Source organism: Geotrypetes seraphini, chromosome 4, assembly GCF_902459505.1.
Source record: "Geotrypetes seraphini chromosome 4, aGeoSer1.1, whole genome shotgun sequence".
NCBI classification, from domain to species: Eukaryota; Metazoa; Chordata; class Amphibia; order Gymnophiona; family Dermophiidae; genus Geotrypetes; species Geotrypetes seraphini.
This window is the reverse complement of record NC_047087.1, coordinates 94,011,649-94,036,227: the sequence shown is the minus strand read 5'-3', so window position 1 is coordinate 94,036,227 and position 24,579 is coordinate 94,011,649. Positions and strand designations below refer to the sequence as shown.

Sequence of the window (24,579 nt, the reverse complement as noted above, 5' to 3'; positions counted from 1 at the left end):
CCATGTGCGAGTTTGAGGTCATCAGTTTCCTGCTACTGCCGCCGCCGATACCGCTGTTGTGTGCACGCTTTGCAGCCTCCGCCGCTAGCATTTCCGCCACCGACAGGGATCTTGAACTTTTTCAGTGTTTGCAGGGCTGGAGCCCCCCTCCCCCTCCGACTGTGCACGCCGAATCTGGTCATGCAGGCTCGGTCAGAGGCAGCGGCGGGGGCCGCAGCTCAACTCGGGCAAGTCTTGCTTCTTCACTCTGCCCGACCTCCCTTCACCCCACCCCACACAGCCTTCCAAACTTGCTATATTCACCAGCGGCAATTAAATCAGGCTGCTTCTAGCTTGCCCTGGGGACCTTCACTTTGTCACAACTTCCTGTTGTCATGTGGGCAGGATATTTCAGAGGAAAAGTCCCAAACTGACGACTGTGGGCTAGGGAGAGGAAGAAGGAGGTAGAGAAAGATGCCAGATCTGCAAGGTACAAGGAAGGGAATAGGTGAAGGGAAGAAAATAGAGAGACTAGCCTGGACAGACAGGGGAGGGCTGCAGGGAATGAGAAATCAAGTATTTACAATGCATCCATCACATAGGATTTCTACTCGATGTACCATTCAGTGTCCCAGGGGAAAAGGGGGGAGGGGGGAAAAGGGGGGGAGCAGGAGGGAAAAGGAAGGGAGGCCTACTGCAGGACAGGGTAGGTAAAAGGAAGGGAGAATGGACAGGGGGAGCAGGCAAGGGGTGGTGGTGGACAGCCAAGGAAAAAGAAAGACAGAAAGTGCAAAGGAGAGACAGAGAGAGAGAAAGAATTAAAGACAGACACACACACACATATATTCTAGCACCCGTTAATGTAACGGGCTATAAGACTAGTACACAATAAACAATTGCCATAATTACATTACATTACATTACATTAGAGATTTCTATTCCGCCATTACCTTGCGGTTCAAGGCGGATTACAAAAGAGATAAAAAACGGAGGGTTACAATGGAAGAACATTTGTCCTTTCTAGAGAGGTAAAGAGTAGGTTATGTAGTTTCTGTGTGGCGGGAAGAGGGAGGGGGGGAAGGACGGTTAGGGCTATTACAGTGCAAGTTTTTTCAAGTAACTCAACACATACTAGGGATCAGTGCCATTTATAAAATTTGGCCCAATATTGAAGGCACAATTATACCATGGCGCAATAGGAATGCATTATAATATTCTTAGTTTTGTTTGCTTTGTTCTCCATTCCTACCCTAATAATTCCTAGCATTCTTTTTGCTTTCTCAGCAATCGCTGAGCTGACGACACCTAAATCCTTTCCCAGCGCAATAGGGATGGTATGCTGAGCCAAAGGTCTTGCATCCGCTCCTGTGAGTCTGTTGCAGGAGATACTGATCGCTGTTTTCAGTATCTCCTTCTTCTCACTGCTCTCTGCTCCCCTCCCCGTCAGTTATGTCTTCTGCAAGCGAGCCTGCAGGAACAACTTTGATCTGCTCAGACTTCTTTTTTTGTTTTTCATGTATTTTTTTGCGGGTTTTCACGTTCCAGTTCAGCTTCGGTGACTGTTTAGCCTGTTTAGACTTCGGTCTGCAGCTGACTGGTGGATCCTGTGAGGACCTGCTCAGCCAGCCTGCTGGATCTGTGGAGCTCAGGGGTTTCCCCTGCTGTTTGCTCACTCCTTGACTTGATCAGGAGTGCTAGCGCTGGCTGTACGGGCACCAATTGCATTTCTTTGCAGCGCACACAGTGTCAGCTGCACTAGAGAATGACTCAGGGATAAATTATTCCCTGTCCCTCCAGGAACTCAATTTCCCCATCCCGTCTCTATGCGTTTTGTCACTGTTCCTGTCCCTGTCCCATTCTGTAGTAAGGAAATACTGAGCAATTATGTTTGTTTTGTGGTTAAATGTCTGCCAATATTTTGTACTGTAATGTTTTTACTAGAGAAATTCAATTGTTTGTGTTCTGCATTTTAGAGACATTCTAACAATATTCATGAACTTTTCCAGGATTCAACCTACAGTCAGCCGCTGTTTATACCGAGGACTGGATTGCCTCTAAAAACAAAAATATATGCTTCAGTGAGAGCAACTAACCTTGATGGAAGGTCTTGTAATATTTTTCTCTTGTCTTATTACCTTTGTTTTATAAACAAAAATGTTCTTTTGACTGTGTTTCATATTAACATTCTCAGTGTTGAACCCTCAGCACCCCTCATATGTAAAGTGATTTACCTGAGTTAACTTGTGCTATCTGTATAGAATCATAGGCTGATAAATGCCCCCCCACCTTGATTCTGTATGGGTAAATACAAGTGTACTTTTGTGTGCCTGAAAAAATGGTATATTCCAAAACCATAAAGGGGAATTACTAACCCCCTCTTCTACTAAACCACGCTAGCGATTTTGGTGTTGGGAGCCGCGCTGAATGGCCTGTGCTGCTCCCGATGCTCATAGAGTTCTTATGAGTGTCGGGAGCAGCGCGAGTCATTCAGCGCGGCTCCCCACGCTAAAACCGCTAACGCAGTTTAGTAGAAGGGGGGGGGGGTGAATGTAGAAATCAGAGAGGAAGAAATAATAACATTGGAGCACAATTTCCCCAATGATATAAACAATTTTTATTTATTTAATTAAAAATTGATTACTCGCGCCATCCTCTAGTTCTGTGCAAGTTACAGAATAACATTCATAGTTAAAACACAAACCACAAAATATCACTAAAATAAATGCTTGCTAAACAACCTTCTTACTGTCCATAAAATCAGGAAGAAAAGCTGCGTCTGAATAACTCCATCTTCAGGAACTTCCTAAAATTCAGTAAAGTCGCTGCTTTCTTTACTTCAAGAGGTAGATTGTTCCATAATGTTGCACCCTGAACTGCTAACATTGTTTGTCCACAGACCCCAGATTTCACCTGTTTCAAGGAGGCTACCTCCAAACACAGTTGATTCTCTGATCGCAAATTCCTCACCGGTTGATATTCAGTAAAGATGCCACTTACTGTTGATGCAAAAATAGCAAGGTTGATATAATTAGAATACAAAGGTCTTAACCGTAATACCTCAGCCCCACCACTCCACCGCTATGTAAAATCTCTAAAGCAGGAAGATATTGTGGTGCTTCATCATTGGTAATTCGGTATAAATCGCCGTAAGTGTATTCATATAGAAATATTTTTATGTTTTTATTGTGTTTTTTTTCAATAAATATACACCTATACACTTTTATATAGCTTATTTATTGAAAAAAACACAATAAAAACACAATAAAAACATAAAAATATTTCTATATGAATACACTTACGGCGATTTATACCGAATTACCAATGATGAAGCACCACAATATCTTCCTGCTTTAGAGATTTTACATAGCGGTGGAGTGGTGGGGCTGAGGTATTACGGTTAAGACCTTTGTATTCTAATTATATCAACCTTGCTATTTTTGTTTCACGATACTCTATTTTGAGAGGGTTGATAATACGCTTTTGACATACACTGGTATTTGGACTAAAACTTACTGCTGATGGACATTGCCAATAAACTAATTTATAGATCAAACAAAGCACCTTGAATTCAATTTGGGCTTGCACAGGCAACACAATTTTTGAAATAATTAAATGCTCATAAACTTATTCACAGGGACACCATGCAGTAAATGCTTCTTTACCAGTGGTGCAATTGATAATTTAATCATGGCATATGGGCAATTCTAAAATGCCATGTTTGCAACAAAAATTTCAAAAAGCAAACACTTATCTTTTAGCGAGCCATGTTTCGCAACTGCAACATCAGGAAGCCAAGCATGCAAGTGTTTTCAAAAGTGTCTAAATTCCTTTGACCCTTTAATTTGCATGTCGTTCAAGCGATTAAGAACATTGTGATCTACCAGATCAAAAGCTGCAGACATGTCAAGAGAGAAAAGAACTACAACATGACCACTGTCAAGAATTAGTCTTATATGATTTAAGAGGCCTAAAAGTGTATGCTCTGTAGAATGGTGTGAATGGAATCCCATCTGACGGGGGTGAAGTACATTAGTGTTATTTAAAAAGATACCCAAGTCTAGTGTCTGCGGAGAAAGTCTATAAACTAATAAAATATCAACAGAATAAATACCGTATATGTGCTAATTACCATTTCTTAGATTAATCTAGCTAAATGACTTAAAAATATGTTAATAAGCCAGCTTTTGGTGTACAGATAAATTACCAGATTTTGGGGGGGGGTCTACTCAATCGATTAGATTATGTGCATCTGATATATAAATTGATGGCGATGTGCCGGATGCATACGGGGCTTTACCAGAAAGTATGGAACAGTTGTGTAGCTGGAGGGTGGCTTCACACCATTCTGGGTCCGGGCAGTAATAGGTTTGTTATGGTTATTTGGGGGGGGAGGGAGGTTGGGGAAGGGAGGGGTGATGGGGGAGTTGGGTAGTGCATGGACTAGTGAGTTTAGGGCCAGAGTGAGAGGGGCAGGGATGAGGTTTGGGTCTTGCATGGATTATTTAGGGGTAGATGGGAGCTATAGTAAGTAGTGAGTTTATATATTTTTGAGCACTGTTGGGTATTTTTAGTTGGTTCCACATAGCCCTAAGAGCTTTCATGTGCTGGAAGATGTATGTGTGCTGTTAATCTGGTTACTCTATGTTGGGCTCTTTGATCAATGTCTAGGTTGGAGTTTGAATTGGTGGTGGTGGTGGTGGTTTAGGAGGGAGGGGTTGGTGTGGAAGAGAGAGGGGCACTCTGCAGGACACATTGGGTGCTTACTCACAGGGGTTTATTGTCTTGCGCAGGGGGGGGGATTGTGCTGTTATGTTAGTATATGCAAAGTTTTAGGGATTGATCTAAGAGACTGAGTGTAACTTTCTGAACCATGGATTATAGAGGCTATTTTGCATATTAGGTAGAGATTATAAGGTTTTGTACTTTCTGATCTGTATAGTTTGATATGGAGACCTTGTATATTTTTCTTCTTTTTATATATATATATATATATATATATATATGTGTATGTATATATATGTGTGTGTATGTGTGTATGTATATATGTGTGTGTGTATATATATATACATATATATATATATACACACACACACGTTAATAAACATTTATTGAGAAAAAAATGTTAAATAAATTTGATGATAAAGCTGAGCCTTGTGGCACCTTACATTCTAATAATCTCTCTTGAGATAATGAACCTCCGCAAACCACCCTAAATGTATGTTCCTTAAGAAAAGATGAAACCCAATTTAGAACTGTTCCTTTAAAACCAACTTTTTGTAACAAGCAAAAGTGTATGATCAATCAACATAAGAACATAAGAATTGCCGCTGCTGGGTCAGACCAGTGGTCCATCATGCCAGCAGTCCGCTCCCGTGACAGCCCCTAGGTCAAGGACCTGAGCCCTAACTGAGTCTAGCCTTAACTGTGTACGTTCTGGTCTAGCAGGAACTTGTCTAACTTTGTCTTGAATCCCTAGAGAGTGTTTTCCCATATGACAGCCTCCGGAAGAGCGTTCCAGTTTTCCATCACTCTCTGGGTGAAAAAGTACTTCCTTATGTTTGTACGAAATCTATCCCCTTTTAACTTTAGAGTGTGTCCTCTTGTTCTCCCTACCTTGGAGAGGGTGAACAACCTGTCTTTATCTACTACGTCTATTCCCTTCATTATCTTGAATGTTTCAATCATGTCCCCTTTCCGTCTCCTCTTTTCAAGGGAGAAGAGGCCCTGTTTCTCTAATCTCTCACTGTACGACAACTCCTCCAGCCCCCTTAACCATTTTAGCTGCTCTTCTCTGGACCCTTTTGAGTAGTACCGTGTCCTTCTTCAAGTATGGCGACCAGTGCTGGATGCAGTATTCCAGGTAGGGTCGCACCATGGCCTGGTACAGCGGCATGATAACCTTCTCCGATCTGTTTGTGATCCCCTTCTTAATCATTTCAAGCATTCTGTTCGCCCTTTTCACTGCCACCATGCATTGCACGGATGGCTTCATTGACTTGTCGACCAGTACTCCCAAGTCTCTTTCCTGGGGGTCACTCCGAGTACTGCACCAGACATCCTGTATTCGTGTACAAGATTTTTGTTACCGACATGCATCACCTTACACTTATCCACGTTAAACTTCATTTGTCATGTCGCGGCCCATTTCTCGAGTGTGTTTATGTCCTGTTGCAGGTCTTCACAATCCTCCTGCGTCTTCACTATTCTGAATAACTTCGTTTCGTCTGCAAATTTAATCACCTCGCTCATTGTTCCAATTTCCAGATCGTTTATAAATATGTTGAAGAGCACAGGCCCAAGCACTGAACCCTGTGGCACTCTACTGGTGATGCTTTTCCAGTCCGAGTATTGTCCAATTACTCCCACTCTGTTTTCTATCCATCAACCAGGTTTTGATCCACGTGAGTATTTCACCCTCAATCCCATAGCTCGCAATTTTTCGAAGTAGTCGTTCATGTGGGACCTTGTCAAATGCCTTCTGAAAATCCAGATATACAATGTTGACTGGGTCACCTTTGTCTATCTGCCTGTTAACTCCCTCGAAGAAGTGCAGCAAGTTTGTCAAGCAAGATCTTCCTTTGCTGAAGCCATGCTGGCTGGTCCTCATCAGAATGTGTCCGTCAAAGTGGTCAACAATGCGGTCTTTTATCAGTGCCTCTACCATCTTTCCTGGTACCGAGGTCAGACTCACCGGCTTATAGTTTCCGGATCTCCCCTCAAACCTTTCTTGAAGATCAGTGTAACATTCGCCACTTTCCAGTCTTCCGGATTCCTTCTCAGTTTGATCGATAGATTGGTTATTAGTTGAAGCAGTTCAGCTATAACCCCTTCCAGTTCCTTGATTACTCTCAGATGGATGCCATCCGGTCTAGGGGATTTGTCGTTTTTAAGCCTGTCAATCTGCCTGCATACCTCTTCTAGACTGACCGTTAACCCAGTCAGTTTCCCATCTTCGTTTCCTGCGTATAGCCTGTCAGCTTCCAGTATGTTGCATATATCCTCTTCTGTAAATACAGATGCAAAAAACGTGTTCAGTTTGTCGACGATGGCTTTGTCCTCTTTTAGCACTCCCTTTATTCCATGGTCGCCCAACGGCCCCACTGCTTCTTTCACAGGTCATTTCTCCTTAATGTATCGAAAAAACGGCTTGAAGTTTTCCGCCTCCTTGGAAATTTTTTCCTCGTAGTCCCTTTTGGCCACTCTTACCGCCTTATGGCACCTGCATTGATGTTGCTTGTGCTTTTTCCAGTTTTCGTCCATTTTTGACCTTTTCCATACTTTAAAAGAAATCTTCTTGTCTCTAATCGCTTCTTTCACCGCTACCGAGAGCAACGCCGGTTCCTTGTTCTTTTTCCTCTTGGATCCCTTGTTGATACACAGTATATATAGATTTTGTGCCTTGGTGACTGTGTCCTTAAAAAGGGACCACACTTGCTCTAGCATTTTTACAGCACCTATCCTCTTCTTAAACTTCTTCCCCATCATGAGTCTCATCCCTTCGTAATTCCCTTTTCGGAAGTTCAGTGCCGTGGCCGTCATTCTGGATCATTGTTTCGCCCCCATGTCTAGGTTGAAGCACATCATATTGTGATCACTGCTTCCCAGCTTTCCTTCTACTTCTATATTTTGTGCCGGTCCTCGAAGTCCATTTAGAATTAAGTCCAGAATTGCATTTCCTCTCGTATGTTCTTTGACAAGTTGTTCCGGGAAGCAGTCGCCTACAGCATCCAGGAACTTGGTCTCTCTACCGCAGCCGGAGGTGCCTAGGTTCCAGTCTATTCCTAGATAATTGAAGTCACCCATGATAACTGTGTTGCCTCCCTTGCAGTTGCGTTTAATCTCATCCGTCATTTCTCCATCTGTTTCTTCAGACTGCCCCGGGGGGTCGGTAATAGATGCCGATCTTTGTTTCCGTTCCATTTGTTCCCGGTATTTTTACCCATAGAGACTCTACCTTATGTTTCCGGCGTGTTCTCTCCAGTAGACTCAATTCCCTCTTTGATGTATAGGACAATACCCCCACCTTTTTGACTCACTGTGTATCTGCTGTATAGCTTGTATCCCGGTAGCACAGTGTCCCAGACGTTTTCCTCATTCCACCATGTTTCCATGATGCCGATGATGTCAAGGTTCTCTTTTTGTGCGATAGTTTCTAATTCACCCATCTTGTTCCTTAGACTCCTTGCGTTCGTGTATATTCACTTGAGTTTGCGGCATTTTACTTTCTTGCACTTTCTTGCCTCTTGCGTCCCTTTCGATCCATCTGGATTTCTGCCATGTCCATGATCCACTGAGTCTTCCCCACTAACTTCTTGCACGGTATCCTCTGGGTATACCGGTTCCCGAACATCGATTTTCGGTCGATTGTCGGCTTTCTCCTTATTGCTAGTTTAAAAACTTCTCAATTTCTCTCTTGATGTTGCTTGCAAGTAGCTCGTTCTGCATCTGCTGAGATGGAGTCCATCCTTCCTGAAGAGCTTGCTCTTTCCCCAGAATGTCGTCCAGTTATGCACGAAGTGGAATCCTTCTTCCTCACACCAGTGTCGCATCCATGCATTGACTGCTTGCAGCTCCGTCTGCCTCTTCTCATCGGCCCTGGATACTGGCAGGATCTCTGAGAATGCTGCCCTCTGCGTTCTGGTCTTCAGCTTCTTTCCTAGCATTTGGAGCTGGTCCTTCAGTACTTCCCTGCTGTATTTCCTGTTGCTCATGTTGTTTGTCCCTACATGGATTACCACCGCCGTATCTTCCTCTTCCACGCTGTCGATGATCCTGTCGATGCGGCTCACTATGTCTTCCACCCTGGCTCCCGGTAGGCAGGTCACCAGCCGATTCTGTCTTCCTCTTGCTATGTGGCTGTCGACTTGTCTGATGATAGAGTCCCCCATGATGATTGCTGTCCTCTCTATCTTCTCTTGCCTCTCTAGGTGCAGGTCCGTGTCCCTGGTGTGTGGCCATCTTTCCAGCTGTAGGTCCACGTCCTCTGTGCACTTCCATCTTCCCTCATTCTGGCGTTTGCTTGCACCGGATTCATCTTCTTGTGGGTTCGTTCCGCTGCTTCCAGATCTCGCTGCTGTGTCACCCATTTCTTCCTTGTGGCTGTTCTCCGGGTCATCCTCACTCCCTGTAGGTGTATCTCGGCAGTTCCACTGTTGATGGTGATTTTCCACGGCATCCCTGTATGCCTCCTTGATGAACTTTTCCAGCTTCTGGACTTCATCCTCAATGGTTTCCTCTGTTTTGACGTCCTCTGCATCTCTGTCCTCCTCCTCCACTTCTTGAAGTGCTTCTAGTTCCAGTATTCTGCCCTCTAGGAGTCTAACTTGTTTCTTCAGGCTCTCCAGTTCTCTGTATCAAGTGCATACATAAGACTGCAGAAAACTGGGTAGCTCATCTTCCTGCTTCTGTCTGCTGCTTCCATAACTGCTGATGTCCTCTGTGTCTGCTGCTGGTTTCCTCTCTGTCTGCTGCTCGTGCAGTGACTCGACCCTTCTGAAGGCCGTTTGCAAAGGTGCTCTCGCTAATCAAAAGCAGAACTGAAGTCCAATTACTGCCATCTAAAATAGAATGTACCTTGCTTAAAAAGCTCTTTGAAAGTGCTTTCGACTCCTAATTCCTCTCACCTTGGTTTCTGCATCCCCAACCCTATATGTCATGTCTGTCTGTCCAAGTTAGATTGTAAGCTCTTCCGAGCAGAGACCGCCTATAAATGTCAAAATATACAGTGCTGTGTATGCCTTTCAATGCTATATAAGTGTTAAGTAGAAGTAGCAGTAGTAGTACTGGTCATATTATGAAATCCAGCCTGTCTTGGATTCAATATAAGATACCAATTGTTCCAGAACTATTCTTTCAGTTAATTTAGCCTAAAAAACAAAGGTTAGAGTCTGGTCTATAACATGCTGGATTTAACACATCCAAGGTGTTATTCTTTAAGATAGGTTTAACTATTGCCTGTTCCCAGCAAACTGGAACCGCCCCTTTATTCAAACTATCGTATCATATTTAAAGCTAAAGGGGCCCCCGTAATCAAAAAACATAAACGTCCAAAAAGCATCTTAAATCAGCACATGGACATCCTAATCACCAATAATCAAAACCATCTTTCTGTATGTCTACCGAGGTGTTCCAGCCTCTGTACATTTAGAGCACGAGGTAGGCATGGTGGAGGCGTGTTATGGGTAGGGTTTGGATGATCTGAGGGGTGGATTAGAAATGGATGTCTTGCAATGATAATTCAAACATTTTTCAAGACATCCTGGATGGAACTTATACGTTTGAAGAAAAAGGCCTCAGATAGGCTTCATGAGCCAAAAACCCTCCCAATTGTGAAAATCATTCAAATGTCCTATATTAAAGTCTCGAAGAATGCAGGTGCACAAAGCAACACAGTGCAAGCTGATCGCTCTCAGGGCCAAGTGCAAAGGAAATAAGACAAATTACTTAGCTTGCTGTGGCTCCAAAACCATCCTCTATTGATCATTCATAGGCTGTTTCCAGCGGTGTTCAATCCGCTACTCCGTTTCTCCGTCAAAAATTACAAAGACTAAGGGACACTCAATGAAGTTACAGGGAAATACTTTTAAAACCAATAGGAGGAAATATTTTTTCACTCAGAGAATAGTTAAGCTCTGGAATGCATTGGCAGAGGTTGTGATAAGAGTGGATAGCGTAGCTGGTTTTAAGAAAGGTTTGGACAATTTCCTGGAGGAAAAGTCTGTAGCCTGTTATTGAGAAAGACATGAGGAAGCCACTGCTTGCCCTGGATCAGTAGCATTGAATGTTGCTACTCCTTGGGTATTGGCCAGGTACTAGGGACCTGGATTGGCCACCGTGAGAAAGGTCTACTGGGCTTGATGGACCATTGGTCTGATCCAGTATGGCTATTCTTATGTTCTTATTCCCTTACATGTACGTGTTGTTTCATACCCATTCTGGCACGTAACTGCTACTGTAGTGCGGAGGTTACATACTGAATTTGTGCCTAATTTTTGGTACACAATATAAAATGAGGGAGAAAGTATCCATGGAACTGGAAACTACACAAAGATTTTCATTATTGTTTTCTTCTTAATTATTCTACTTTTGCTATATTTTAAACATTGTTCAAAAAGAAATTGCTTTAAGGAGCATTGATTACTAATACTACTACTTATCATTTCTATAGCACTGCCAGGCTTAGACAATGCTGTACATTAAACACATAAGAGATGATTCCTGCGCTATAAAACTTATAATCTAATCAAAACAGACAAACAGGACAATTAGGGGTTAGGAATTTCACAGAGGGAATGACAAAACAGACATTCATATATTACAAGTGAGTAAGAGGAGTCAAAAGCAACTTTGCAAAAGTGGTCTATTAGCCTAGATTTGAACACTGCCCAGACAGAGCTTGTTGAAGCATGATGTACTGACTCAGACAGTCTATTCCAGGCATATGGTACAGCAAGATAGAAGGGATGGAGTCTGGAGTTGGCAATAGAGGAGAAGGGTATAAATAAGAGACACCTGATGAACGGAGTTCATGGGGAGGAATATAGGGAAAGAAAACAGAGGAGAGATACTGAGGAACTGCTGAGTAAATACACTTGTAAGTCAAGAAGAGAAATTTAAAAAGTATTCAGGATTTTTAAAATGTATCTCAGAAAAATGACCCATATTTCTACTACTCTCATAGGTGGAATGTCTTGATGGACTACTGTTACACCACACCTTCTGGGAATCCAAATGATGAACTTCGATATGATCTCTTTTTAAGGTACGTACCAGCTTCTAATATCATTGATCTCTATTATTAATAAAGTTTCTTCCTTTGGAAAAATAGGGACAATGATGTTGATAGGGAAGATCTTTCCATAAATGGTTTTAGAATTGGTTTCAGCATTCCAGAGACCTACTTATCAGAACATTTTAGAAAAGTTATGGGACTACTCGAAAGGGTCCAGAGAAGAGCGACTAAAATGGTTAAGGGGCTGGAGGAGTTGCTGTACAGTGAGAGATTAGAGAAACTGGGCCTCTTCTCCCTTGAAAAGAGGAGACTGAGAGGGGACATGATCGAAACATTCAAGATAATGAAGAGAATAGACTTAGTAGATAGACAGGTTGTTCACCTTCTCCAAGGTAGAGAGAACGAGAGGGTACTCTCTAAAGTTAAAAGGGGATAGATTCTGTACAAACGTAAGGAAGTTCTTCTTCACCCAGAGTGGTAGAAAACTAGAACGTTCTTCCGGAGGCTTGGAGGCGAGGAGGATGGCAGTTTGAGTGCAGAGCTCCTCTCCCTGGACAATCTGCCTGCTTTTAAATATCAGCAGCAGTGGGAGATCAATTGCTTTTACACCTAAGCAGCAACGGGACCAACCCACCAAAAACCCACAGTCCCGGTCCTGCAAAAATATGAGCCCCACCCTCCCTGCAGTTCGCTAGGAAAATCAACTGCTTTTACACCTAAGCAGCAGCAGGACCAGCCACCACTACCAAGAGCCCTTTGCCCCGATCCAGTCAGGCATGTGAGCTCCTCCCTCTGCAGTCCATTGGAGAGATCAATCTACCTGCTTTTAAATATCAGCAACAGTGGGAAATCAACTGCTTTTACACCTCAGCAGCAGCGGAACTATCCGCAACTACCAAGAGCACACAGACCCGATCCAGCCAAGAGTGTGAGCTCCACCTCCCCCTGCAGTCCACTAGGAAGATCAACTGTTTTTTACACCTAAGCAGCAACAGGACCAGCCACCACTACCGAGAGCCCTTTGCCCTGATCCAGCCAAACAAGTAAGCTCTTCCCCCAGCATTCCGTTGGAAAAATCAATATGCTTGCTTTTAAATATTATCAGAAGTAGGAGATCAACTGCTTTTACACCTAAGCAGCCTATAATAGGAGCCCTTGCCCCGATCCAACCAGGCATGTGAGCTCCTCCTCCTATATCCCGTTTAAGAGATCAATCTACCTGCTTTAAATATCAGCAGCAGTAGAAAAACAACTGCTTTTACATACAAGCAGCAGCGAGACCTACCGCAACCACCAAGAGCCCACAGACCCGATCCTGCCAGGAGTGTGAACTCCTCCCCCTGCAGTCCATTGGAGAGATCAATCTGCCTGCTTTTAAATATCAGCAGCAGTGGAGATCAACTGCTTTTACACCTAAGCAGCAAAGAGACCAGCCACAACCACCGAGAGCACACAGACCCGATCCTACCAAGAGTGTGAACTCTTCCCCCCATGCAATCCGCTAAGAAGATCGACTGTCGGCTCCGGGCGGCTTTCCCGCAGAGGAGAGAATCCTGCATTCACCGTGGGCCTCACCTGGGGCAGCCTCCTTGGAGCGGCTGGGGCACGGGCAGTGTGTCTGGGAGAGAATGCATGGATGGGAGAACATCGCAGAGGAGGAGACATAGGCATCCTGGGACTGTCTGCCAAGTCTCTTCCCTGAAGAAGCCCTTTCTGGAAACGTCAATCGCTCCTCCTAAACTTACTTGCTCCACTTCATCACTGACGCTGAAACCGTGGATTGAAGACAAAGATTTATTTTATTTTTCTTTCCAGCTTATGATTTATCTTTAATCTTATCTATTGTTTTGCCTTTTGTCTTTGTTTTGTTCTATTTCTATCATTTAAATTTCTCCAGAATTCTACTGTTCAACGGCTCCCCCTTCTGCTTCTATTCCTTTCTCTCCTCTCTTCTACCTTCCAAAGTATTTAGATCAATGCTGTCTTGTTAAAATGTTTATTTTATTTTTATTTTTCCTCTAACTCTACTTTTCACTTCTCTATTACCCTCCAGGTACTTTAGTTAGATTGTGAGCCTTCGGGACAGTAAGGGAATTTTTCAAGTACCTTTCTTATTTCTAATCTTAATGTATATTTTCTGTAAACCGCTTAGAACCTAACGGATGTAGCGGTATATAAGAAATAAATTACATTACATTACATTACATTATAGGGGAAAACACCCTCCAGGGATTCAAGACAAAGTTAGACAAGTTCCTGCTGAGCCAGAACGCACGCAGGTAAGGCTAGTCTCAGTTAGGGCACTGGTCTTTGACCTAAGGACCACCACTTCAGCGGACTGCTGGGCACGATGGACCACTGGTCTGACCCTGCAGCGGCAATTTTTATGTTCTTATGACTATAAACATGGAAACATAGAAACATGATGGCAGATAAAGGCCAAATGGCCCATCCAGTCTGCTCATCTGCAGTAACTATTATCTCGTCCTCTCTCTAAGAGATCCCACGTGAATATCCTAGGCTTTCTTGAATTCAGACAGTCTCTGTTTCCACCTCCTCCTCTTAGAGACTGTTCCATGCATCTACCACCCTTTCTTTAAAAAAGTATTTCCTTAGATTACTCCTGAGCCTATCGCCACTTCACTTCATCCTATACCCTCTCATTCCAGAGCTTCCTTTCAAATGACAGAGACTCGACTCATGCACATTTACATCACTTAAGTATTTAAACCGTCTCTATCATATCTCCCCTCTCCCGCCTTTCATCCAAAGTATACAGATTGAGATCTTTAAGTCTGTCCCCATACACCTTATGACAAAGACTATGCACCATTTTAGTAGCCTTCTTCTGGACCAATTCCATCCTTTTTATATCTTTTTGAAGGTGTGGCCTCCAGAATTATACACAATATTCTAAATGAGGTCTCACCAAAGTTTTATACAGGGGCATCAATATCTCCTTTTTCCTACTAGCCATACCTCTCCCTATGCACCCTAGCATCCTTCTAGCTTTTGCTGTCACCTTTTCAACCTGTTTGGCCACCTTAAGATCATCACATATAATCACACTCAAGTCCCGCTCTTCTATCGTGCACATAAGTTCTTCACCCCCTAAATATACCATTCCCTCAGGTTTTTGCAGCTCAATGCATGACCTTGCATTTCTTAGCATTAAATTTTAGCTGCCAAATTTCAGACCATTCTTCAAGCTTCGCCAGGTCTTTCTTCATGTTATTCACACCATCCTGATTGTCTACTCTATTGCAGATTTTGGTATCATCTGCAAAGAGGCAAATCTTACCCAACAGCCCTTCAGCAATATCGTTTATAAAAACATGAAAAAGAACAGGCCCAAGAATAGAACCTTGAGGCAGTGGCGTACCTAGGGGGGGGCGGGGGGGGCGGGCCGCCCCGGGTACCAGCCCTAAGGGGGTGTTCCCGGCCTTGCCGTTCAGTCCCCCACCACCCCCGAAGGACCGCTCGCCCTACTGACCTTCCTGCACCACCTGTGAAGCAGCCCGCAGCAGGATCGCGAAGTCAGCGTCAGCATCCCTGCGCTGCTTCCTGCGCCGCGATCCCGCCCCTCCTATGACGTCAGAGGAGGGACGGGACCGTGGCGCAGGAAGCAGCGCAGGGATCGCTGACGCTGACTTCGCGATCCTGCTGCGGCTGCTTCATAGGTGGTGCGGGGAGGCCAGGGGGGCGAGCGGTCCTTCGGGGTGGGTCGGGGCATCAGGCCTTCAGGGTGGGGCGGGCGGGCAGGCAAGCAGGCTTTCAAGGGGGAGAGGGTGACAGGCAGGCAGGCAGGCCTTCAAGGGGGGACAGGCCTTCGGGGGGGGTGCAGACCTTCAAGGGGTGCAGGCCTTCAAGGGAGGCAGGCAGGCCTTCAGGGGGGTGCAGGCCTTCGGGGGGGGTGTAGGCCTTTGGGGGGGTGCAGACCTTCAAGGGGGTGCAGGCCTTCAAGGGGGGAAAGGCAGGCAGGCCTTCAAGGGGGGGACAGGCCTACAAGGGGGGGGACAGGCCTACAAGGGGGGGGACAGGCCTACAAGGGGGGGGGACAGGCCTTCAAGGGGGGGTGCAGGCCTTCAAGGGGGGTGCAGGCCTACAAGGGGAAGGGACAGGCCTTCAAGGGGGGTGCAAGCCTTCAAGGTGGGACAGGCAGACCTTTAAGGGGGGACAGGCCTTTGGGGGGGGACCATGATTTAGAAGTACACGGAGGGAAGGGGGTGTTCAAAGAGACATGCATATGCCAAACTTTGGGGGGGGGAAGAAATAATGGGTCTGAAAATAGAGGAGAGGGAGAGATATGATGGACCATGGGATTTAGGGAGGGAAGGAACAGAAAGGGAGAGAAATTGGACACAAGGGATGGTGTGGAGGAGGGATAGAGATACTGGATAGGAGGGTAATTAGGAAAAGAAACGGAGAGATGGTGGACTCTGGGATGGTGGGGAAGGAGGGAGAGATGCCGGATGAAAGGGTATTTAAGAAAAGGTGGATCTGTGGAGGGAGATGAAAAAAAGGAAAGATACCAGACTTCCTGGGAAGGGAAGGGAAATGGAAAGGGAGGACAGAGTTGGCAGATGGATGGTTAGCATGCAGAAAGAAGGAGACCCTGGCAAGCAAGTTATCAGAAGAAAACCAGAGCCTTGGACCAACAAGATTTGAAATATAACCAGACAACAAAAGGTAGAAAAATTAATTTTATTTTCTGTTTTGTGATTATAACATGTCAGATTTGAAATGTGTATCCTGCCAGAGCTGGTGTTGGACTGCAAACGTGAGCTAGGATTTAACAGAAAGAGGAAAAGTCCTTTTTGTTTCTTTATTTTATTTACACCACAGCGCCAGTGTGGTTAGGAGAAGCCAAAGGGGGTGAAAAAGCTATAAAACCCACCAGGAGTTTTGAAAAAAATCACCCAACTGGGCAGGAAAATCGAATTGAAAAACCAATTCAATAGGGCTGAATCGAATCAAAATTTTTTTTTCCTGTATCTGGCAGCATTAGTTTGCGCTACTGTCTTAGACTTTAGGACCTGGGATTGGGGAGAGATGGCATCCTCAGTACTTTATAATGCAAGTGAAACGAGGATTTGGTCAGACTTTTGAAGGGTCTGCAGAAAAAAAATATTGTATAGGCCGGGGACATGAGACAGCAGGAAATGGGAACTTTTCTTCCTTCTATTTTTGTGAATGGAAAGGCTGAGGATGTCAGAGAGGTCAGTTAAAATATGTGCTTTATAAGAAAATATAATAATGTGTTTTATAAAGTTTATAGCATAGCTGGCCTACCCAGTGAGGTGTTCCTAGTGGTGATGGTGGCAGCGTGTCAATGTGTTGAGAGGAAGAGGTGGTCTGGGAAATTCTGCTGAGCAAACTCCGGGCCCATTTCCACCCCCCAGTTAGTCCACTCCACTCAACTGATTCACACACTGAGTGGGTCTTTGGGTGTTGTTTTGGGATCTCTTCCAGTGGTTTATCTCCTTCTGGTCCAAGGAAGGAAACTTTGTTATCCTTAGCATTGACCTACAGAATATGTTTGTAACAGCGCTGCTTATGTGGCATTAGGCTATGTAGTGATCGAAAGAAAAAAACAGACCTTTGCACATTTTTGCACTATATGGTGGGTGTATGAGGAGATTCACATTTCCTGCACAGTAAGTCCATGTGAAGTTACCTTGTGCTGTATTTGACATCTAGCAAGGTCTCTGTTTGAAAGGAAAGATCTAAACTTAAAAATGAAGTGGCCAGAAGTTATGGTAAAAGCAGATAGTGTAGCTGGTTTTAAGAAAGATTTGGACAAATTCCTGGAGGAAAAGTCCATAATCTGTTATTAAGACATGGGGGAAGTGTCTGCTTGCCCTGGATCGGTAGCATGGAATGTTGCTACTCTTTGGGTTTTGACCAGGTATTAGTGTCCTGGATTGGCTACCATGAGAATGGGCTACTGGGCATGATGGACCATTGGTCTGACCCAGTTAGGCTATTCTTATGTTATGTTCTCATCTGTAGGGGCCTTTGTTTTCACTTCTTATTTTAATGTATTTTTTTTCTGGGAACTTATCAGTGTTTTTTTATAATGGGAACAAAAATGGAAGAGAATTAATGTGTGTGGAATGGGGGGGTAACTAATTTCTTCAGCTAAATAATTCAATCCACTTCAAACAGACATAGGAGAACTTGTGCACCATTCACACACCCTCCAACCAAAAACGTCAAAAGAAAAAAACTGTTCGACAACCTCCTAGCCATTCGAGCTGCAACACTCGACCCCCAACTCTACAACCAATTGATATCAACCACAGACTGCAAAACCTTCAAAAAGAAATAAAAACCCTTCTATTCAAAAAACACATAAAACCGAACTAACACAATCAGAACTGTCCCATGCATCACCTGCAACTACTCCATATGTACTTCTGATGTCATGACAATTTAGACATAATTTATGTTATGTTATGTTTGGAATAATGGTTACATATATGAGGTTCAATAAAAGAAAATTTTCACTGCCTGTTTCTATTCTGACCATTTATTCCATTTCATGGTTATTGCAAAAAAAAAAAAAAAAAAAAATTTTTTTACATGGGGGGGGGGGGGGGGGGTCAAAAAATGATGGGCCCCGGGTGCCACATACCCTAGGTACGCCACTGCCTTGAGGCATACCACTGGTAACATCCCTTTCCTCAGAGCGATCTCCATTGATCACTACCCTCTGTTACCTTTCACTCAACCAGTTTTTGACCCAACCTTGATGACTCTCAGTTTATTATTAGACATCTGTGTCGAACACTGTCAAAGGCTTGACTATAATCTAAATACATCACATCTAGTGCACTCCCTCTATCCAATTCTCTGGTCACCCAGTCAAAGAAATTGATCAGATTTGTCTGACAAGACCTACCTATAGTGAATCCATGTTGACTCCAGTCCTGTAATCCACACGATTCCAGAAACTTCACCATTCTCTGTTTTAAATGCGTTTCCATTAATTTGCTTACCACAGAAGTCAGACTAACTGGCCTGTATTTCTTCCTTACTTCCACTTTTGTGGAGAGGGACCACATCCACCCTTCTCCAGTGCTTCTCCTGACTCTAGAGACTCATTGCAAAGGTCAGTCAGCGGAGCCACAAGAACTTCCCTAAGGTTCTTCAGCACCCTCAGATGTACACCATCCGGCCCCTTCGCTTTGTCTACCTTTATTTTAGCTAGCTCCTCACGAACACAACCCTCTGATAATTGATCAGGGTCTACCACTCCTCCATCTCTATTCATGTTTGTCTTCTGTGGTCCCACTCCTGGATTCAGATGTGATGGCTAGTCCTATTAGAACAGCTCTGGAGTAACCTGGTGGTTGGTGCAGTGAACTGCAGAGAAGGGGAACCAGGTCCATATCCCACTCTAACTCCTACACTTGTGGTGGAAAGTGTGAGCCCACTAAAACCCACCATATAGGTGAAACCTGGAAGCATATGGGCTATTGGGGAGGTATACAGTTGGGTACAGTAGGTTTTGGATGAGTTTTAGAAGGCTTTGTACAATGTAAAGGGACTATGGTGATATGTGTACCTGGGACCTTTTATTTGAAGTTCACTGTAGTGCCCCCTAGGGTGCCTGTATCCAGTGAGTAGCCACCTGGTCAATTCCCACCTGACAATTTCCACCTAGACTTTTTCTACCGCAGACTATTGCAGCTATAAACATGGTTCCCACCCGGGCAGGTGTGTCTCCCCCCCCCTGTATTACCTATATTCAGTTGGTGATCGCTGTTCTCACCTCAACATTTCCCCTCTCCATAAAAACTGCTGTTTCATCACTGTTTTGAATGCTTCAGTATTCTGACGCATCTTCTCGGCGCTATAAATTATTCTTACTTCTTATTCAGGTGGGTTTTCAAAGCAGGTAACTTGTAGGAAATATTGAGAGATTTGTATATCCTGCTTCTTTTTCTTCCTTCTTTCCTTAACTGGCTGATTAGTCCAAGTGCCTTTACATATATTTAGAGGAATAATAAATGACTGTAGTTTAACATTAAGGGATATTCTATAACCACCAAGAGAATTTAATTCACAAAAACCAGTCAAAAATATTTTAACTCCCTCCTCTTTTCAGCATGTCAAGGTTGCTTGATGGAGGTTTTGGGGGGCACTTACGTTTTGTTTATAACTTGTAGTATGTATAGTAGACTAGAATTTGGCAAGTGTTAGGATTAGGGGGAGTCCCCAAGTATGTGCAGTCCCTAAGTGTTAGGGTTAGGGGGAGACTCCGAATATGTGCTGCCCCTGAGTGTTAGGGTTAGGAGTCCCCGAGTATGTGCAGCCCCTTAGTGTTATGGTTAGGGGGAGACCTTGAGTGTTAAGGTAAGGGGTTTTTTTGTGGAATGGTTTTTTTAAAAAAAAAATATTAGGTATATGTCTGGTCATGGAGGAGAATTGTCCATTATGTGTAGGTGGGAACTATCCAAGGGGAATTGATCTAGGTGCTAATTTTCCAGGTGGCAATTGATGGGTGGGAACTGTCTGGAGGGAGTTGTCTGGGTGGTTATTGACGTTGAATCAGGTGCCCCATTGCTTTGCTGGGATGACTGTGTGGCCAGACTGCTAAGAATTCTGGCCCCTCCTACATCCGAATGGTTGGTTTTTTTGTCCATTTCTCATTTGGACTTTTTTTTTTTTTTTTTAATGCTTCATAAAGATAGACGCACTGCAGACAAACAAATCTAGGAAATGGCTATTTTTTTTTTTTTTTTGGTGGGGGGGAATGTTTTTCTGGTTTCAATATGGTCATTTTCTCTCCTGGATTTTTGGACATTTTTCCCAAAATATCCAAAATTGGATTTAGACTTCATATTGAAAATGCCCCTCCATAGGTACTGAAAAGTGCATACAAAGCTAATCAGCTGCCTTCATGCTTCTATGTATCTATCAAGAGGGCCTGGGATAGGCATGTGGAATCTCTCAGAGAGAAAAAGAGATAATGATTACTGCGGATGGGAAACTTGATGGGCCATTTGGCCTTTATCTGCCCTCATGTTTCTATGTTTCTGCAGGTGCAGTAGGCATGCATGGTACCACAAAGTATGGTATTTTGATTTTTAAATTCTCACCTTTCTTCACTATTAGCTGCGACAAGGACCCTCAGACAACTATTATTGAAAATGGAAAGAGCCAGATGGGACGGTTTTCCTTTGAAGTATTCCGATTCGTGAAGCACAAAAATCAGAAAATGTCCACTGTTTTTCTGCACTGTGTGACGAAGCTGTGCAGAGCGGAAGACTGCCTTCATATTGTACCTGTAAGTTCTTGGGGGCCAGGAGAAATCATCAGTAAAACTAATTTAATATGAAAGAGAGCCATCTTTCATATAACAAAATATAATTGGTTTTGTATCTAGTTTTCATTATTAGAGAACTACCTAATTTCTGTATTGCCTGTGAGAGATATTTCAATATATTTTATCCAGTTTGAATAAACATAGAAAAATGAAGGCAGATAAAGACCATATGGTCTATCTAGTCTACCTATCTATGCTATCTACTATCCCTTCCTTTCCCTTAAAGATCCAGTGTACTTGTCCAAAGCTTTCTTAAATTCAGATACACTTTTTGTCACCATCACCTCCACCGGGAGGTTGTTCCATGCATTCACCATCCTTTCCGTGAAAAAATATTTTCTGAGTTTACTGTTGAGTCTATCCTCTTTCCCCTTCATCCTATGTCCCTTCATACCAGAGATTCCTTTCAGTTGAAATATACTTGCCTCATGCCATGTAGGTATTAAATGTCTCTGTCATATATCCCCTATCCCACCTTTCCTCCAACATATACATATTGAAATCTCTAAGTTTGCCCCCATATGCCTTATGACGAAGGCCACCAACCATTATAGTAGCCTTCCTCTGGACCGACTCCTTCCTGTTTATATCTTTTTGAAGGTGTGGTTTCCAGAATTGTAATATTCCAGAATTGATAATATTCTAAATGAGGTCTCACCAGCTTTTTATACAGGGGCATCATTACGTCCTTTTTCCTACTGGCCATTCCTCTCCCTATGCACCCAAACATCCTTCTAGCTATCGCCATTGCCTTTTCTACCTCTTTGGCCACCTTAATGATCAGCACTTACTATCACACCCAAATCATGCTCTTCTTTCGTGCATGGTACGTTTCCCTCTGGTTTTAGCAGCCTAATTGCATGACCTTGCAAAGGTACATGACATCTCTGAAAGTATCTATTAATCTATTATACATCAGAAGAAATTAAATTTAAAACAGCGTAAATTGTGCAAATAGCCTCGTTTTCTTCCCTCATTTTTGATCAATTTATATACTGAATTATTTAGATTAGGGGGGGGGGGGAAGCGGCACATAGGCTGGCATTTCTTCAAAATGTAAGAATTGTGCCAGACCCTATGATTGGTTACCTTTTTGGTGGTCTATAAGTCTATAAGTGGGTGCATCCTTTTTGGCACCCTGATGCCACATGGTCACGGGCTATTGCATAATGGGCACAGATCACATTATAGAATACTAGTGTAATTTGGTATAGTGCATCTTACATTTAAGTGACATAGTTACACCAGCTCTGTGGATGCCTAAGGGCTCCTTTTACTAAGCCGTGTTAGGGCTTTGACGTGCAGAATAGCGCGTGCTAAATTGCTGCCCACGCTAGACCTTAACGCCAGCATGAGCTGGCGTTAGTTCTAGCCGCATAGCGTGGGTTTAGCGCACACTAAAATGCTAATGCAGTTTAGTAAAAGGAGCCCTAAATGTGGCAAAGGAAGTGTAAATTTATTTTTTTTAAAAAATTTAAATTCTGCACATCCTACAATTCTATGCGGATTACAATAAAACATCCATAATTATAAAAATACAGGTAACAAAATTTAACCATACACTAATAACATATGAATGTTACAATATTCTGTAAGGATAGAATTCATGAAAGGGTACTATGCACGGTAGTGTAGTAAGGGAAGGGTGGGGGTGTCGAACTGTCCCAGGCACCATCTTGGTGGGGGCGCCAGCACCTCTCCATCCCCCCATGCCACACTCATGCTTTCCCTTCCCCACCTCCCATACCTCTTTAAAATCTTCGCCAGTGTGAGCAACTACTCTGCTCACGCTGGCCTGGCTCCCTCTGAAATCACTTCTGGGTCATGGGGCTAGGAAGTGATGTCAGAGGGAAAGCCAACAGCAGCACAAGCAGCAGCATGGAGAAGCTGCTCACACTGGGTGAATATGTAAAGAGGTACGGGGGTGGGAAGGGAGGGCATGAGTGTGCGGGATGGCGGTTGGTGCGGAAGGAGCGGAGAGAAGGGTGTGGGGGCGCCTCCTACCCTCGCTACACCACTGCTACGGCATTAGTGTGAGATAACTGTGATAGGGTGCATGAATGATTTGCATGCACTAAATGCTAAACATGTCCATTATATTTCTATGGGTGCCTTTAGCATTTAGTGCACACTAATAGAATTAGCGCATACTAATGCAGTAGTGCCCTTTGATGAATTCCCCACTAAGGGCTCCTTTTACAAAGCTACGTTAGGGCTTTAACGCGTGGAAAAGCGCGCGCTGAATTGCCGCGCGCGCTAGACCTTAACGCCAGCATTGAGCTGGCGTTAGTTCTAGCCGCATAGCGTGCGGTAATATCCTGCTTGTGCTAAAAACGCTAGCACACCTTAGTAAAAGAAGCCCTAAGGAGGCAGTTCTAGAAATGGGCCCTCAGTTTCAAGTTTATTAAAAAATTTATTATACTGCTTAATCAGGCTTCAAGGCGGTGTACATTAATCAATAAAAACAGTCAAATTAACAAACATATTTGGGGGAACAATTAACTAAACAGACAGACTTGTACAAGAGGGAAAAAAGAGTCCGACTACAATCTTATAGGAAAGAAACACTGAAGGAAAGAACAAGAGGTAGGGGGAAGGCTAAAAGAAAGGAAGTCAAATTATCCTTAGAAGGGCAGTTGCTATTAAACAGCATCTTTAAAAGAGCAGGTACTAATCGAAGGAGTCTTTAAATAAGAAGGTTTTTAATTTGTAACTGGAAGCCTTGCTATGTCCCTCCCACATTCCACCCATTTGTATGCCCTTCTTGTGTAGCACTTACATGTGTCCTTATAGAATAATGCATAGGTGCTCATGCATGCAAGTGCTCTTTTCTTTCATATATGTTCACAAAGAGGCATCTAACTACAGGCGCTTCACTATAGAATTGCCCTTACCCCCTCTTCTATTAAACTGCGCTAGCAGTTTCTAGCGCGGGGAGCCGCGCTGAATGGCCCGCACTACTCCTGACGCTCATAGAGTTCCTATGAGCTTTGAGAGCAGCGAGGGCCATTCAGCGCGGCTCTCTGCGCTAAAAACTGCTAGCGCAGTTTAATAGAAGAGGGGGTTAATCTCTTTTTCAATATGTTGGACAATGTTGTAGGATCTGATCCCATTTGAATCCTAAGATTTGAATTTTGGAGGGCAAGTTAAAAATGCATGAATCAAGGTTTTTGCCCAGCAATACAGCAAGCTCCGCCCATGCTCAATATACCATGAGTTGTATTCGGTATATGGTGCTGAAAAATTGGCACATAAAAAAAAAATTCAGCGCTGAATGGTATTCTATAAGAGGTATTCTGGGATGGGTGCTCTTTATAGAGTAACATGACGTGCCTGAGTCTGTGTCCATGTACCATCTGAAGCCAGGTGTAAATCCTGGCACACAAGCTGGGCACAAACCCCCTTGAATTCTATAACACTGCATACATTTTAAAGGATGCCACCAGCCCACCCATATTCCTCCCATCATTATGACCCATTTTCAGATCTGTGTGGAAATGCTTAGGCAGTATTCGGTAACAGGGTGTGTAAGTGC

At 43.7% G+C, this 24,579-nt stretch overlaps 1 protein-coding gene across 1 annotated transcript in view; it reads left to right on the top strand.

The window, feature by feature from the left end:
- ZPLD1 (zona pellucida like domain containing 1) overlaps window positions 1-24,579 on the top strand; it is a 67,710-nt gene that overhangs the window by 15,656 nt on the left and 27,475 nt on the right. The window contains exons 5-7 of the mRNA XM_033943592.1: window positions 1,986-2,083; window positions 11,660-11,740; window positions 20,834-21,005. Coding sequence (XP_033799483.1) covers window positions 1,986-2,083; window positions 11,660-11,740; window positions 20,834-21,005 — 351 coding nt within the window. The remainder of the gene's footprint in view (window positions 1-1,985; window positions 2,084-11,659; window positions 11,741-20,833; window positions 21,006-24,579) is intronic.